The sequence below is a fragment of the Myotis myotis genome, unplaced genomic scaffold (assembly GCF_014108235.1).
Source record: "Myotis myotis isolate mMyoMyo1 unplaced genomic scaffold, mMyoMyo1.p scaffold_m19_p_1, whole genome shotgun sequence".
Taxonomy (NCBI): Eukaryota; Metazoa; Chordata; class Mammalia; order Chiroptera; family Vespertilionidae; genus Myotis; species Myotis myotis.
This window is the reverse complement of record NW_023416313.1, coordinates 171647189-171661208: the sequence shown is the minus strand read 5'-3', so window position 1 is coordinate 171661208 and position 14020 is coordinate 171647189. Positions and strand designations below refer to the sequence as shown.

The 14020-nt window shown below is 39.4% G+C and overlaps 1 protein-coding gene across 1 annotated transcript; it reads left to right on the top strand.

Moving 5' to 3' along the window:
- Positions 1 to 1066: 1066 nt before the first annotated feature.
- Positions 1067 to 13773, top strand: RSL24D1 (ribosomal L24 domain containing 1). Its single transcript, XM_036302088.1, has 6 exons — positions 1067 to 1221; positions 4953 to 5066; positions 6722 to 6794; positions 9919 to 9982; positions 10689 to 10774; positions 12736 to 13773. The coding sequence occupies exons 1-6, from the start codon at positions 1141 to 1143 to the stop codon at positions 12819 to 12821; spliced, it is 504 nt and encodes a 167-aa protein (XP_036157981.1). The 5' UTR covers positions 1067 to 1140; the 3' UTR covers positions 12822 to 13773.
- The last annotated feature ends 247 nt before the right edge of the window (positions 13774 to 14020 follow it).

Below are 14020 nucleotides of genomic sequence, written 5' to 3'. Positions count from 1 at the left end.
TTTGGAAGGCATTTAGTATTATATACCAAATTTTAAAACTGTATGTATCCTCCGACCCAGCAGTTCTATATAGATTAACACCCCCTCCTTTTAAAGGTTTATCAGTGTAGATAGCTATTATGTAAAAAGATAGGAAACATGTTTACCCATAGGCAATCAATTAACATACCTTCATACAACTGCATATAAATCACTATGAAAAAGAATGTTACATGTTCATCGACTTTTTAAAAAAGTGTATTAGAGGCTTATTCATGAGCCAGGTACTGGGGTTATAGCTGTAAACAAACGACAAAAACCCCTGCCTTCATGGAGCTCATTTTGCATTGAGGAGACGGATAACGCAGAAGAGGGTGCCTGGGATGCTGATCGATGTTACACTAGAGAGTGGGCGCGCGCACACACACACACACACACACACACACACACAGAATACATGTTTGGCTCTGCACAGAAAACCTCTGGCAGGTACTAAAAGGACCTGATTGTCCCTGGGAGGAGTACTGAGCTCTGGGGAAGCAACCTTAGCTTTCCGTGAAAATGTTTGGGTTTGGGTTTCTGGTGTGTTGTTGTTTTTTGCCACATACGTATATCGTTTAAAAGGGGGCCGACGCAAAGATGGAGAGCAGCACTATAAGTCTCTTAACAATTGCTGGTAAAACCCACCGAGCCTCAGAGACTCAACTGCGCCGTCGCAGCGCCCCAGGGAGCGGAGGTTCCGCAGCGGGTGCCAGGCAGGAGGGTTGGGGCGGGAGTCTGCGGCGGGGCTGCAGAAATGAGTTTGTAGGGCAACCCAATGCGGGGAAAGACCCACGGGGCAAAGCGCAAACCAGAGACGAGCACGGGCGCCGTTGCAGCGCGCGGTAGAGAGGAAAACGATGCGCCGCGAGAGCGCGCTCGGCCGACAGCACACAGCCACGCCTCGCTTTTCCCACAGACAGCGGCGAGGCTGACGCGCAGCTCTGCGCCTGCGCCCCCGGCAGCGCTTTTGCCGGCGCGGCCACGCGGGGGCGCCGTCAGGTCCGGATCGTTCGCCTCTTCCGGGTCGGGGACTTGGACGAGAACCACTTCCTGTGACGGAGGTACGTCACTTCCTCTCACGCTCGGCGCCTGGATGGTGGGTCCCCACGCGCTTTCAACATGCGTATAGAAAAGTGTTACTTCTGTTCCGGGCCCATATACCCGGGCCACGGCATGATGTTCGTCCGCAACGACTGCAAGGTGAGGTGGCCAGGGCCGGAGCGCACCGCTGCGTCCGGCCGGGGTCCCCGCTTTCCCCCCCGCGAGAGAGGGAGGCTTTGCGTCGGCTCCGGCCTCCGCCTCCCGCCCGGGGAGTTGCGCCTTGCGGGCGTCCGGAACGGAGCTGGTCCCAGGCCACCTTGGGCGAGGTGGGCAGCTGCAAGGTGCAGGAGGAGCGGGGCAGCCAGCCCCGACGGGGAAGCGGGGCCCGCGGGGCAGCGTGGCCGCTCTACAGCTCAGTGAGCTTTGCTGAACGTGTGCCCCGTCAGGCGTCGTTGCTAATGTCCGTAGTGTAGGGGTGCATCAGCCTTGGGACTGTCCATAGTGTGTGGAGGTTGATGGAAATGTTTCATCGGCTTATGTATTATGCAGTTAATTGGAGGTGGGGGTGGGGGGATCGTATATATGAGAAGGCATGGAGAGGAGATGACATTTATCCTGGATCTTGAATTGTGCATGAGAAAGTGTGGAGAGGGCATTCTAGGTGGAAGGAAAGTGAGCAGTTTGAGCAAAGGCACAGGACGAAGCATCGTGGGTGGAAATAGAGGCCTGGGGTAGGAGTATTTGCAAAAAGATTAGTTTGTAAACATAAGATGGCACACACATAGATACACCGTAAGGGCTGGTTGTGAAAGACTTGTGAACGATGCATGCATTTGGAGGTGATTTTGACAAGGAATTTCAGTTCCTACTTCATTGCGTCCTCTCTCTGTTATAGATGGAAGATACTGAGCTCATTGCATCAGGAGCGAGGGTTCTTCCTGAAAGTGAGAGACCAAATCTGTGTTTGGGTACTTGAAAGAGCAATATGAAGATGATACAAAAAAAAGTATAAAATGAATCATTGCCAGGTTGGAGTCAAATTCACAGTGGGCAGTATGGCTTTGTAGATGATCTGTCGTCATATTTTATGGTTTTTGTCCAGCAGTGCCTGTCAGCTGGGCGTTGGAATTAGAACCACAGACATGGGAGCAGCTTTCTAGAGCTGGATGTTGATCTGACAGACACGTGGGAAGTTCAGGTCGATGAGGTGGGTAGTCATAGGGAAGGAGAGGGGAGACCAGTGGGTCAGAACAGATCCATTGGGGAAATTAGAAGTAGTGGGGACCCTGAAGCATTAATGAAGGAAAAGTACAGGCACACCTTGGCGATATTGTAGGTTCGGCTCCAGACCACCACCATGAAGTGAGTCGTAATCTGGTAAAAAAGCGCAACACCTGTGAAGTGCCATCTAGTGGGGCGTGCTGGTGTCTCATTTTATCTGTGTTGATGAGTCCCGGATCGGCATCTCCTTAGCTCCAATGCTGAACTTCCCACCCGACAGGGTGATCCTGTTTGTACCTAACAGTGAGCCCACGAAGGAGGGTGCCTTACTGCCTCAGATCATTTTGCTCTCTGAGTTAACCTCTCTCATCTGCTAGACAGCTTGGCTGGAAATGTAAGTCATCTTTGAATCTTTCACCTTTTGTATCTCATTGTTAAGAGTGCTATTCATTCTGCCTTTGCAGCAGATAGTGAGCGGTGTCTTTGCTTCCTCTTTTCCTGCCCTGGTTCCAGGTTCGGCACCTGTCATTTTTCTGGCCTCCTAACTAGTCTTTCTGTCTTTATGCTCTTAGCTTTTGAGACCATATATCATAGAGACTTCCCTGCTTACACTTCGTAGGTAGCTTCTTAAAGGTAGAATTAGTCATAATGCTCCATATTTTCACATAGTTTATAAACAGGAAAAATATATACATCCTACTGAGTGCTTAATAAATGTTGGAGGAATAAGAAAAGGTCAAAGGACTGAGGTGTGATTTGATGGATCATTTGTTGTGAGTTGAAGATAGGATGATCTAGAGCAGTGGTCGGCATACTGCAGCTAGGCAAACCATGGCTCGGGAGCCACATGCGGCTCTTTGGCCCCTTGAGTGTGGCTCTTCCACAAAATACCGGCTTCTGCGCATGGGCCATGAAGTTTCGATCGCACTGTACGTGCGCGCCCGCACGTGGTGGTTTGTGGAAGAGCCACACTCAAGGGGCCAAAGAGCCGCATGTGGCTTGGGAGCCGAGGTTTGCCGACCACGGATAGAGGACAAGATTAAAAGGGAAACTTGAGCCTTCAAAGCTTTGTCTCACACATAATCCATCCACCACCTACTCCACTATAGGTTTAACCACCTTATTGTGTTTTTTTTTCGTATTATTTTATACATGATTATTGTATATAGCTCTATACCATTTTTTATATCCTAGTCTGATCTCGATCTCTCTTAATGCAAAGTGAGACTGTATATACTTAGCTTGCTAGCCTAAGTTCTCAAGGTGGGGATTTATGTTTTAGTTATTCTTGTATCCCTACACCTAGTATAACATCAGGCACATAGTAGATGCACCTTATTTGCTGATTGAATCCCCATCCCCTCTTCAGATATTTTATTGTGCTTGTCAGATAATGTCTGTAGGTTTGGAGTTCAAGTAGACTTCCCTGCAACTTCCCATGGGCTCTTTCTGGAATTGAGGATACCCAGGGCAAGTTCCAATCCCTCATTGGACATATCTTAGAAATGGGAAAATGTCTAGGAGTTACCTAGTAAGTATTAAACACAGGAGGCTTTTACTTAAAAAGGCTATAATGCTTTGGCCTGGAAATGCTCAAAGAAATTTTACTGATAATGATTTCACAGTGAGTTACTCCAGGAGACTACAGTAGTTCTCATATTTTCTTGTTACGTTGAAATGAATTCAAGAATGTAGACAAACTTCTACGTCTCTCTGAAGAGGGCCCTGCAGGAGGCGTGAGCCTAGATCAGATTAACCTAGTACCGACCATTTCTAAGAAAGGTACGTCCTCGTGTGTATAATGATCTGCTTGAAGTTCCCCATAGAAGAAAGTATATATAAAATGAAAAGTATTTTGGCTTGTGACATCTGCAAGTATTTTGCCTTATTTAAGTTTGAAATGTTTATAACTCATTTTGATTTATTTTTGAAAATGGGTTACCTGTTCTTAGTTGTGATAATTCAGCTCAAAAAAATGACTTTTTCTCCTCATATTTCTTTTGGTAACACACAAATTGTAATGTGTTTTAAGACATTACAAAGTAACAAAATAATGCATTTTTAGACTTACGCAATGAGTCCCTATAAGCCATTTTGGAGCACATTGAGGCATCCTTAAATTGTAAGCATTACTAAGGTGGAGAATTAAAGTAGTAACGAAGATTCTTCCAAGTAGATTTTAGAAAACAGATCTATAGCCAGTTTTAGTTGCTTTTTGAAATTATTTTGTGCAAGGATGGAAAGAACCAAAGGAGATTTCTGGATGGTGGCTTGAAACTTTTACTTCCACTGAGGTATATAGAAAGTGAATTTTGAGAATTATTTTGAAATGGGAAGTGATTTAAATAAATGACTTTCCTTAAAACTGTTCCTGATTCAAGATCATTATAAGGTTTTTACTGTTGTTTTATAAAAACGGTAGTTTTTAACCATATTTTCAGGGTCCTCAGCTTTTATTTATGATGATGCTTGATAGTAAAAAAATAGTTCAATTTCCATTTAATCTGGCATGTCCATATATTTCTTAATAGTATGGTAATAGAAGCAATTGTGCGTGAGAAACATTGTCATTTCTCAGACTTTACAGTATATTTTGTCTGGGAGGGGTAATACCTTATGATAGAAAAAACTCTAATATTGACTTCTCACTACTTTAACTTTTCTTGTAGGTGTTCAGGTTTTGTAAATCCAAGTGTCATAAAAACTTTAAAAAGAAGCGCAATCCTCGCAAGGTCAGGTGGACTAAAGCTTTCCGTAAAGCAGCTGGTAAAGAGCTCACAGTGGTGAGTATAGTTTTTACAATTTAAAAATTTCAGGTTTTTATTTGGGGGGGGGGGCGGTTATATGATTTAATTAACTATAACAAAGCTTCCTACAGCATGATTGATGAATGACTTTTTTGTATTTGGTTCTAGTAATAATTCTTACGTGATCCTAAAACCCATAAATCTGTAGAATTCTGAAAAGGAAAAAAAAATTGTGATCCAGTTTGTAGAAGTGATTTTTCTTATTCTCAAAAAACTACTTTTAGCTCTTGCAAAGAAAAGGGTAAAGTTGGAAATTGCTGCTTTGGGATTTTGAGAGGAAGTTATGAAATTAACTAAAGGATTCCTAAACAGTGAGGACTCAGATGAGATTTGTAATAGATTCACTTATCAGTGTACAGATTTCCTTAGCAGGACTTTGTGTCTGGTAGCGGAGAAATTAGTTCGTAGTATTGTTGTGAGGAGGGACTTTCGTGTGAGTCCCTGTCATCATATTGCTGCTATTCCTGAATTGGTCAAAGGATCTGGGGAAGCTTGTCCACATTCAGCCCCTTCAAAGGGAGGAGCTGAATGCTGCTGCACAGGCTACCCTTGAGGGAGGAAGATCTAAACTGTCCCCGTTCTCCATAACTTCCTTTCCCCCCAAACTCATGGCTATTTCCCCACCCCCCTACTCCTTAAGGGCAGTATCTAAGAATTGCCATGAAGCCCTTTGCTGGCTTCCTTAACAAAACCAGAGGTTTTCAATGAATGTAATGAATATTTTTTGACAAGATGCAAGGCCAAATTATAGTTACTGTTACAAAAGTAATTTTCAGTATGGCAAGAAGAAGCAGGCACTTCAGTTGTAGGTGGCAGCTATATGAATGAAGAAAGGACACCAGTCCCAGTCACTTGCTGGTGACCTTGTCATGGTTGATGTTATTGTGATCTAAATAGAGTCATGTGTATTATAAATAAACTAGCCAGACACAGAGCTAGTGCTGTTCCATATTCCTGTTAGGTAGATTTGGAAACCAATAAATACCTGTAGTTTTTCCAAAATTATTTTGCATGTTTTAAGATAAATAGGATTATTAACTGTCAAAATACCAACTACATTTAGAAGGGACCTGAAGGATTTCAGGGCAAAGCTTATGTCATGTAGAGTAGCACTACATTGATTTGAAGATGTGTAGTTTCATAGCTTTAAACACAAAGGTGTATAGGTCTTCAAATGTATAAGCATGATGGGTATTTAGGTTGAACCACATGAAATTCTCAATGTTTGACTCCTTTGATCTATGAAAAATGGTAATTTCATATGGTTCAGCCTAATACAAAGTTTTTTTACTGTGAGTCTCATGTAGGAGAGGGAAGTTAGGGAAGCTTTTTCAGTTTGTTTGATCCCATGAGTGTTATATGCCTCTCCTGAGAAATGGGGTTTGAGCTCTTCCCTTCCCTCCCTTTGACAATCACTTGGATATAGAGAAATGTTTTCAGTACGGCTGTCTTGTACATCGTGGTGTGTAAAGGAGAAAAGGTTTAAAAACTTGTATTGCTGGGATCACCCTGGGGGGAATCTTAATGTGTATCCATAGTTTAATACATTCTGAATGCTTGTGAAAAGGGGAATAAATTTTAAATGTTTCCTTCGTACCTCTGTAAAAACCATATCTGTCCCCCTCTTACAGGATAATTCATTTGAATTTGAAAAACGCAGAAATGAACCTGTCAAATACCAGAGAGAGCTGTGGAATAAAACGAGTAAGTCACAAGGGAATGCCAGGAATTTTCATAAGCTACCCAAAATCCTTTCCCCAAGTGGCTGATGTGTCCATTATAAAAATAATGTAATTATTAAATTTGATAATATTTGAAGTGCTCACACACAAAACACCCAGAAATCTGAAGAAAAAAAAGAGAGAGAGAATACTTTGTTGGGTGAGTGTGGGCTATATTTCATTTTGGCCTTTGTTTTCTCTTGTTACTCCTTGACGACAGTAGCTGCATATCACCCTGACAGATTTTATAACTGCTGTTATTTAGTGGTTATTCAGCTTGATGTTGAAACTGACATGCATATCTTATTTTAGTCGGATGTGGATATTCAGTTACTATGACCCTCCATGCTGGTTTTGTGTTACATTGATCGCCAGAAATAATGTTGTGTTCTGTGAGACTCTTATACTTGAACAGTAAGTGCTGACTCAAGCATGTGAAGATGAACAGAGTGCACACAGTCCCTGCCCTCTTCGTGCATTTTACTGAGTTCTTCTATTTCACTGCTTCTGTTAGATGGTAATTGGTTCCGCTATGATCACAGTCTCATTCCCTTGGCCCACTTGTTTATACTTCTGCAAGTTCTGTAAGAAGCAGTGCTCTATTGAGTATTTTTTTCCTACACAGATTCTGTTGTCCTTTTGTAATGGGGTCTTAAAAATAGACTTTCCAAAGAACTCCTGGGTAGACAGTATGAGTCTTTTGGAACTTAAAACTATTTCCTGCTGGCTTACACAATAATAGCTGTTAGTAGTGTTCCAGAAAAAAAATATTCTTTTAAAAGATTTCTTGATTCCCCATACTCCCTATTTCAATATCATCTTGTCTGTAAACTAGCCAGTTGACAATAGTTTTATATTTATTGCTTATATTATCAAATTGTGTGAAGATGTGGACTGAGCAATCTTGGTTAAGAAGTGGATATCCACAGAAACAGCATTTGGAGAACTTTGAAAACAGTAATAGTAGGAAGAATAATTTGTATTTTATCCATCATGTCTCTGTATTGCAGACCAATTTTTAGTATATATTAGATGCTTATGTTTAAAAGTTTTCAGTCTTCTGGAATATCCAGAAATGCTGTATCTGATTATTGGAAAGGATATACCTGCCACTTGTGTTAGTTCCCTTCTGAGTAACTTCAAGGTATGAAAATGCTTCTGCATAGTAGAACTTGCCTGTATCATTTTTTCTGTGAAAGGCAAAGAAAGAAGGAAAAAAGATACATATCAAGCATGCAGGGTAGAGCAAAAGTAAGTTTACAGTTGTGAGTATGCGAAATAGTTTATTCTTTTATTAATTAATGTATTTTCAATAGAAACAACTGTAAACCTACTTTTGCCGAATCTTGTATTATTCTAAGCCACAGCATGTGCAGATTTAGAGTTGACATTGTCTTAGAGTTATTCATATAAACATCATCTTAATGCCAGAGGCACCATGGGGCCTTCTGGGGGGTCTTATTAAAATGCAGATTCTGATACAGTTTGGGTGGGACCTAAGATTCTGCATTTCTAACAAACTCCCAGGTTATGATAATGTTGCTGGAAAGAAAGCTTTTGTTTGACATAATTTCAGATTAAACAGAAGTGGCAAGAGTAGAATTCTCTGATACCTTTATCCAGATTTCCTGAATGTTAACATTCTATTAAATTTACCTTTCCTTTCTCTCTCTCCCTTTCTCTCCTCTCTCTCCCTTTCCTTCCTTCTATACTTTTTTTTTCTGAACTGTTTAAGTTGCATACATACGCTCCTCTGTCCCTAAATAGCTTGATATGTATTTCCTAAAAATAGAACATTCTCTCATAAAACCACAGTGTAATTATTAGAATCAAAAAATTAACATTGATAGAGTAGTATCATTTAATCATAGACCTGTTTAGATTTTTCTAATTGTCCCAATATCTTTTATTGCAAAAGTTGCTAGAATAGTACATGTCCTGTCTGTTTTAGTCTCATTCAGTTTGGAACAGTTCCTGAGTTTATTTTCATATTTCACGAAATTGACCATTTTGAAGAATATAGGCCAGGTATTTGGTTTAAAGTAATGGGAAGTTCTTGTCATTGTCCTGTCAGGAGACACCTGCTGTTCATTAGTCCTATTACTGGCAATGCTAACTTTGATCTTTGGCTAAAGGGGTGTCTGCCAGATTTCCACACTGTGAAGTTTGTGTTTTGCCCTTTGTAACTAATAACTCTATTGTGGGGAGATACTTTAAGACTGTGACTATCTTACTGTGCTTCTCTCTACAGACTATACTTTAAGAAGCTAGATTGGGAGTATGTTGTCCAGTATGGTAGCTACTAGCCACAGGGTCTGCTGAGCCCTTGAAATGTGGCTAGTCTGCATTGAAATGTGCTGTAAATACAAAATACATGTGGTTTTTGAAGACTTAGTATGAAAACAAGCATAAAATGTCTAATAATTTTTTATACTGATTGCATGTTGAAATGACAATATTCTAGATATGTTGGGTGAAACAAAATATATCATTATACTTAATTTGACCTGTTTTTTTTTTTATGTGTCTGCTAGAAATTTAAAATTACATATTTGCTGTATCTTATATTGGACAGTGCTGATACAGATACTAGAGCATAGTTGGACTCAGCTTCTGTACACATTTTCCAAAAACAGTTGGATTTTAGTGGTTGAGAATGTGGTAAAATTGGTTGACTGGTTCATTTTACCAGTATTCGTAATGTGCTGATTATCTCCCAGGCACTTGAAGGAAAACTGGTCTTTATGACCAGAAAGATACTGTCTTTCATTTATGGAGATGACAAGCTAAGAATGGTATTAGTTGCTATTAATCTGAGTTCTCTGTAGAATAAAATTTGAAAAGCATTAGACTGCTTTACTATAGAAGGACAATTTTAGTAGCAGTTTAGTAGCTTTTGTAAATTAAAACTTAGAGAAATGACACTTGTAAAAAATAGTTAACAGTGGTGTCAGCAAAGGGTACCTTTGCTGTTTTAGTAGGGTTTTTTAAAAAAATGAGTTTTTCGTTCATTCAATTTTTTAATCAGAATAAAGAATAAAGAAGTTATTGTTAAAGCTCTTGCTTGAATGTGAATAATTTGCTAACTCCTATGAATTGTTTTGTAGTTGATGCAATGAAGAGAGTTGAAGAGATCAAACAGAAACGTCAAGCTAAATTTATAATGAACAGGTATGAATATATGTATAGAGTAACTCTTGGAAACATAATTGCTAGTAGACATTTAGAGGCATGTTTTTTTCCCCACATAACCTCAGACTTACAAAAACCGGTAAGAATAGTATAAATAACTTTTGCATGTTCTATTAGTGTTTTGCCACATTTACTTTAATTCTTGTCTCTATGGCAGGCTGTCATAGAAAAGAAGCATGTGCCAACAGCTTTTTAGCTTTAAAAGATTGTTAAAGCATTGCAGAGAAGGGGCCAAAATATTTGGGAACAAGTCTGTTAGTTTTTTGTTGAATGTCTTACGAGTTTGTCTCTTGTAATTACTGAATTATTTTTTAAAAAAATAGGTAACAGAGACTGTTCTCTGTTCGAGGAGAGACGATCTAGGCTCTAAGATTTGCACTACATGTATATAATAGACATTGATTTCTGAAATTTAATTTCTTCCTTCAATCTCATTCCTTCATTTACTCTGCTAATATATATTGAATCCTCATTTTATTAGGCACTAGGTATACTGAATGAACAAGTTTGTAGTGTAGGAATCCTATTTAATCTAATTTGTAACTAGAAAATAATTGAGTTCCCATTCCTCATCTATATGGCTTATTAGTAAATTTTATTTTTAAAAATTACAGATTAATTAATTAAAAATTACAGTCTAAAGGTTTAGTAACTAAAATTCTGGCCTTAAATGTTGTTACCCTAGGTTGAAGAAAAATAAAGAACTACAGAAAGCTCAGGACATCAAAGAAGTCAAGCAGAACATCCATCTCATCCGAGCACCTTTTGCCTGTAAGTAAAGCATGGCGTAGGAATTTTCTGCTTTACGTAGAGAGATGAAAAACCTAGATTTTTGTGGTCTATGTAATTTTGGTATCAATTAGCTTTTTAAGGTTGAGTATTTTTTCATGTAAATGTTATCTCAGAACATTTATGATATGACTTGGTTAAACAGTTACAAGTTATTCAGTATATTTCCCAGTTTCAGTCAGTTTTTTTACATGTTTTTTTTTTTCTCCTTCATAAAATCTTATCTTCTGTAAGTTATCTCTCCAAGTTAATCAAAATGAGTTGAGTAATAATTTCATAGATAGTTTTGCCCCATACCTGTTTTTATTAAAGGATAGTGTTCTATGTTAGTGGTTCTCAGACGGCTCAGTATGGGAGTTACTTGGGGAACTTAGCATAAACACAGAGACTCTGGCCCTTTGATTCTGGGCCTCTGTTCTTTAAGTAGGTCTCCAGGCAATTCTGATAATGTAAGTTTGGAGAACTACAGTTTTGTATTAAAACCTTCTCTTTGTGTTTATGTAACTTACTAGAGGCCCGGTGCATGGATTCGTGCACTGGTGGGGTCCCTTGACCTGGCCTGCACCCTCGCAATCCAGGACCCCACCAGTGCATGATCAGGGCCCGGGAAAGGACCACAGGAGGGCTCCAGGGCATGTCCGGCCCGTCTCGCCCAGTCCCGATCAGCCAGACCCCCAGCAGCAAGCTAACCTACCAGTTGGAGTGTCTGCCCCTGTTGGTCAGTGCACGTCATAGCAACTGGTTGAACGGTTGAATGAATGGTGGGACACTTAGTATTTTAGGCTTTTATTATATTGGATTGGTAGGCACTCATTTGGGCAGTTGTCTGTGCAGTTTCTTTGTGAGGTGTGAGAAAACCAGCCTTTTACTCAGCTGGCACCAAGTACTTTGGTGAGATTTAGTTGCAGACTTGATTTCTGAATGATCCCATGCCTACAGCTTATTAGGAAAGGTCAAATTCTGTAAGCACATAGTGAGTAGATTTGTGTTAAAGTTGTACTTTGGTTGTTTTTGTACCAAATTTTATTAAAACAAAATAGAATCCTGGAGCATTTGTTTCACATACAGATGTTACAAACTGACACCAGAAAACAACAGGAATGAAACATTGTTATCTAAGTTTTTAGATAACCCTCTGAGGTTGGTAGTACAGTGTTTAGAGCAGGGACCATGGATCCATGAGGGCCAGGGTTCAAATTCCATCGCTTTGACTTACTGGACTTACCAACTGAGGGATCTTGGGCAAGTTCACCTGTCCCTGTGCCTCAGCTTTTCTCTTTTTTTTTTTATATTTTATTGATTTTTTACAGAGAGGAAGGGAGAGGGATAGAGAGTTAGAAACATACATCGACCAGCTGCCTCCTGCACACTCCCCAGTGGGGATGTGCCCACAACCAAGGTACATGCCCTTGACCGGAATCGAACCTGGGACCTTTCAATCCGCAGGCCGACGCTCTATCCACTGAGCCAAACCCGGTTAGGGCATTTCTCTTCTTTAAAATGTGTCCTGGTCTGGTTGCTAAGTTGTTTAGAGTGTTGTCCTGATACTTCAAAGTTGTGGGCTAGATCCCTGGTCAGGGCACATGCAAGAATCAACCAATGAATGCATAAATTAGTGAAATTACAGATCAGTGTTTCTCTATCTCTTTCTCCCTCCTTCCTTCTCTCTCTCCTCTCTCTCTCTCTCTCTCTCTCTTTCACCCCCTCAAAGCAATAACTAAAATGAAATAAAATACAAGTATTTATGAGGGTGAAATGAGCAAATGTAAGTAGAATCCTTAATTTGTGGCATATTATAAGATCTGTATAAGTTTATTTACTATTCTTAAATATCTTAGAAATTGCCAATGTTATTTTAAAACATCCAAGATCCTTTATAAAGTGTTGAGTTCTGTAAGGTCACATTGAGTTGATAAAATTTTTAATTTTTCTTTTTTTTTAAGGCAAAGGAAAGCAGTTGGAAGACAAAATGGTACATAAACTACAAGAGGATGTGGCCATGGAAGTTGTTTCTGACAGTCCTGTTTAACCATTTCTATGAGCACATTGGAAATTTGCTTTAGAGACTTAGGTGCTCTAAGTTATTGATTTATTTTTTACATAAGGTGACTCAGATGAAAAGGTGATTAAAAATACATCTCTTCTACATTACTATCTGCAAAATATCAGACAATATGGATGCTAGATTGCATCTCAGTGTAAAATCTTCAATGATAGATGTACTTATGTAAATTATGAAAATTTTATAAATACGAAGTGAATTGTGGACATAAAATGATGGTGCCACTTGGATAATGGCACCAGGCAGCATTTATGTAGTAACTGATGACAAACATTCATGGCTAGTGTTATATAAAATAAAATGTTCTTTGCAGTAAAAATCTTCCCTTTATTAACTCTATAGAAGGAGGGATATGACAAGGAACTAACAATCTGCATGGTAATTAGCCTCAAGTACTCATATCTCTTATTTTGATTTCAGTATTTTCATGTTTTGGTTTATTAACACATTAGAAGCACATATGGCCTCATGCTGAAGCCTAATTCTGTTGGACTCTTTTGACGTGGTTGACCTGCTTGGAAAGACTTGTGGAGGTTGGGGTGAGTGCTGAATAGTCGTTCCTGAATGGCACTCTGCTCTCTCATTTCACTTTGGAGAACATTCTAACTCGAGATTCCTGGTAGAACAGGCTTTATTTTTTTTACTCAACAATGATTTAGAAGCAGGGGAATCCAGAGCCTCTTAAAATGTGTGAGCTTTTCTTTTAAAAAGCTAATTGTTTTCAGGAAAATCGAATTTATGGGTAGAATGTCAACACGTTATTTGCACATAAAGTAATTTCTATAGTCATTGTCTGCGTATTATTTAAATGTACTAAATGAAGGTAAAGTATCAATTACTTGGAAGAAAATAACTTCAGCCACTTGTACTACTGAGGTAGGAGAAATGTTTAAAGAAAAATATATACTTAAATACTTCATGTTTCTGTATTTTTACATTATTTACATGTTAAGTATGTTAATAGTATTAGTAACTCATGTTATTTTTTTAGGACAGAAATTAGAATAAATGGGAGATTTTAGGGTTATAGAACTACGTACAGTGGGGTCTTGACTTACGAGTTTAATTCGTTCTGTGACAGAGTTCGTAACTCAAATTACTCGTGTGTCAAATCTTAAAGTGAATGAGTGAGACACAAGATGCTGGGCTGATGTTCACTGTGATGT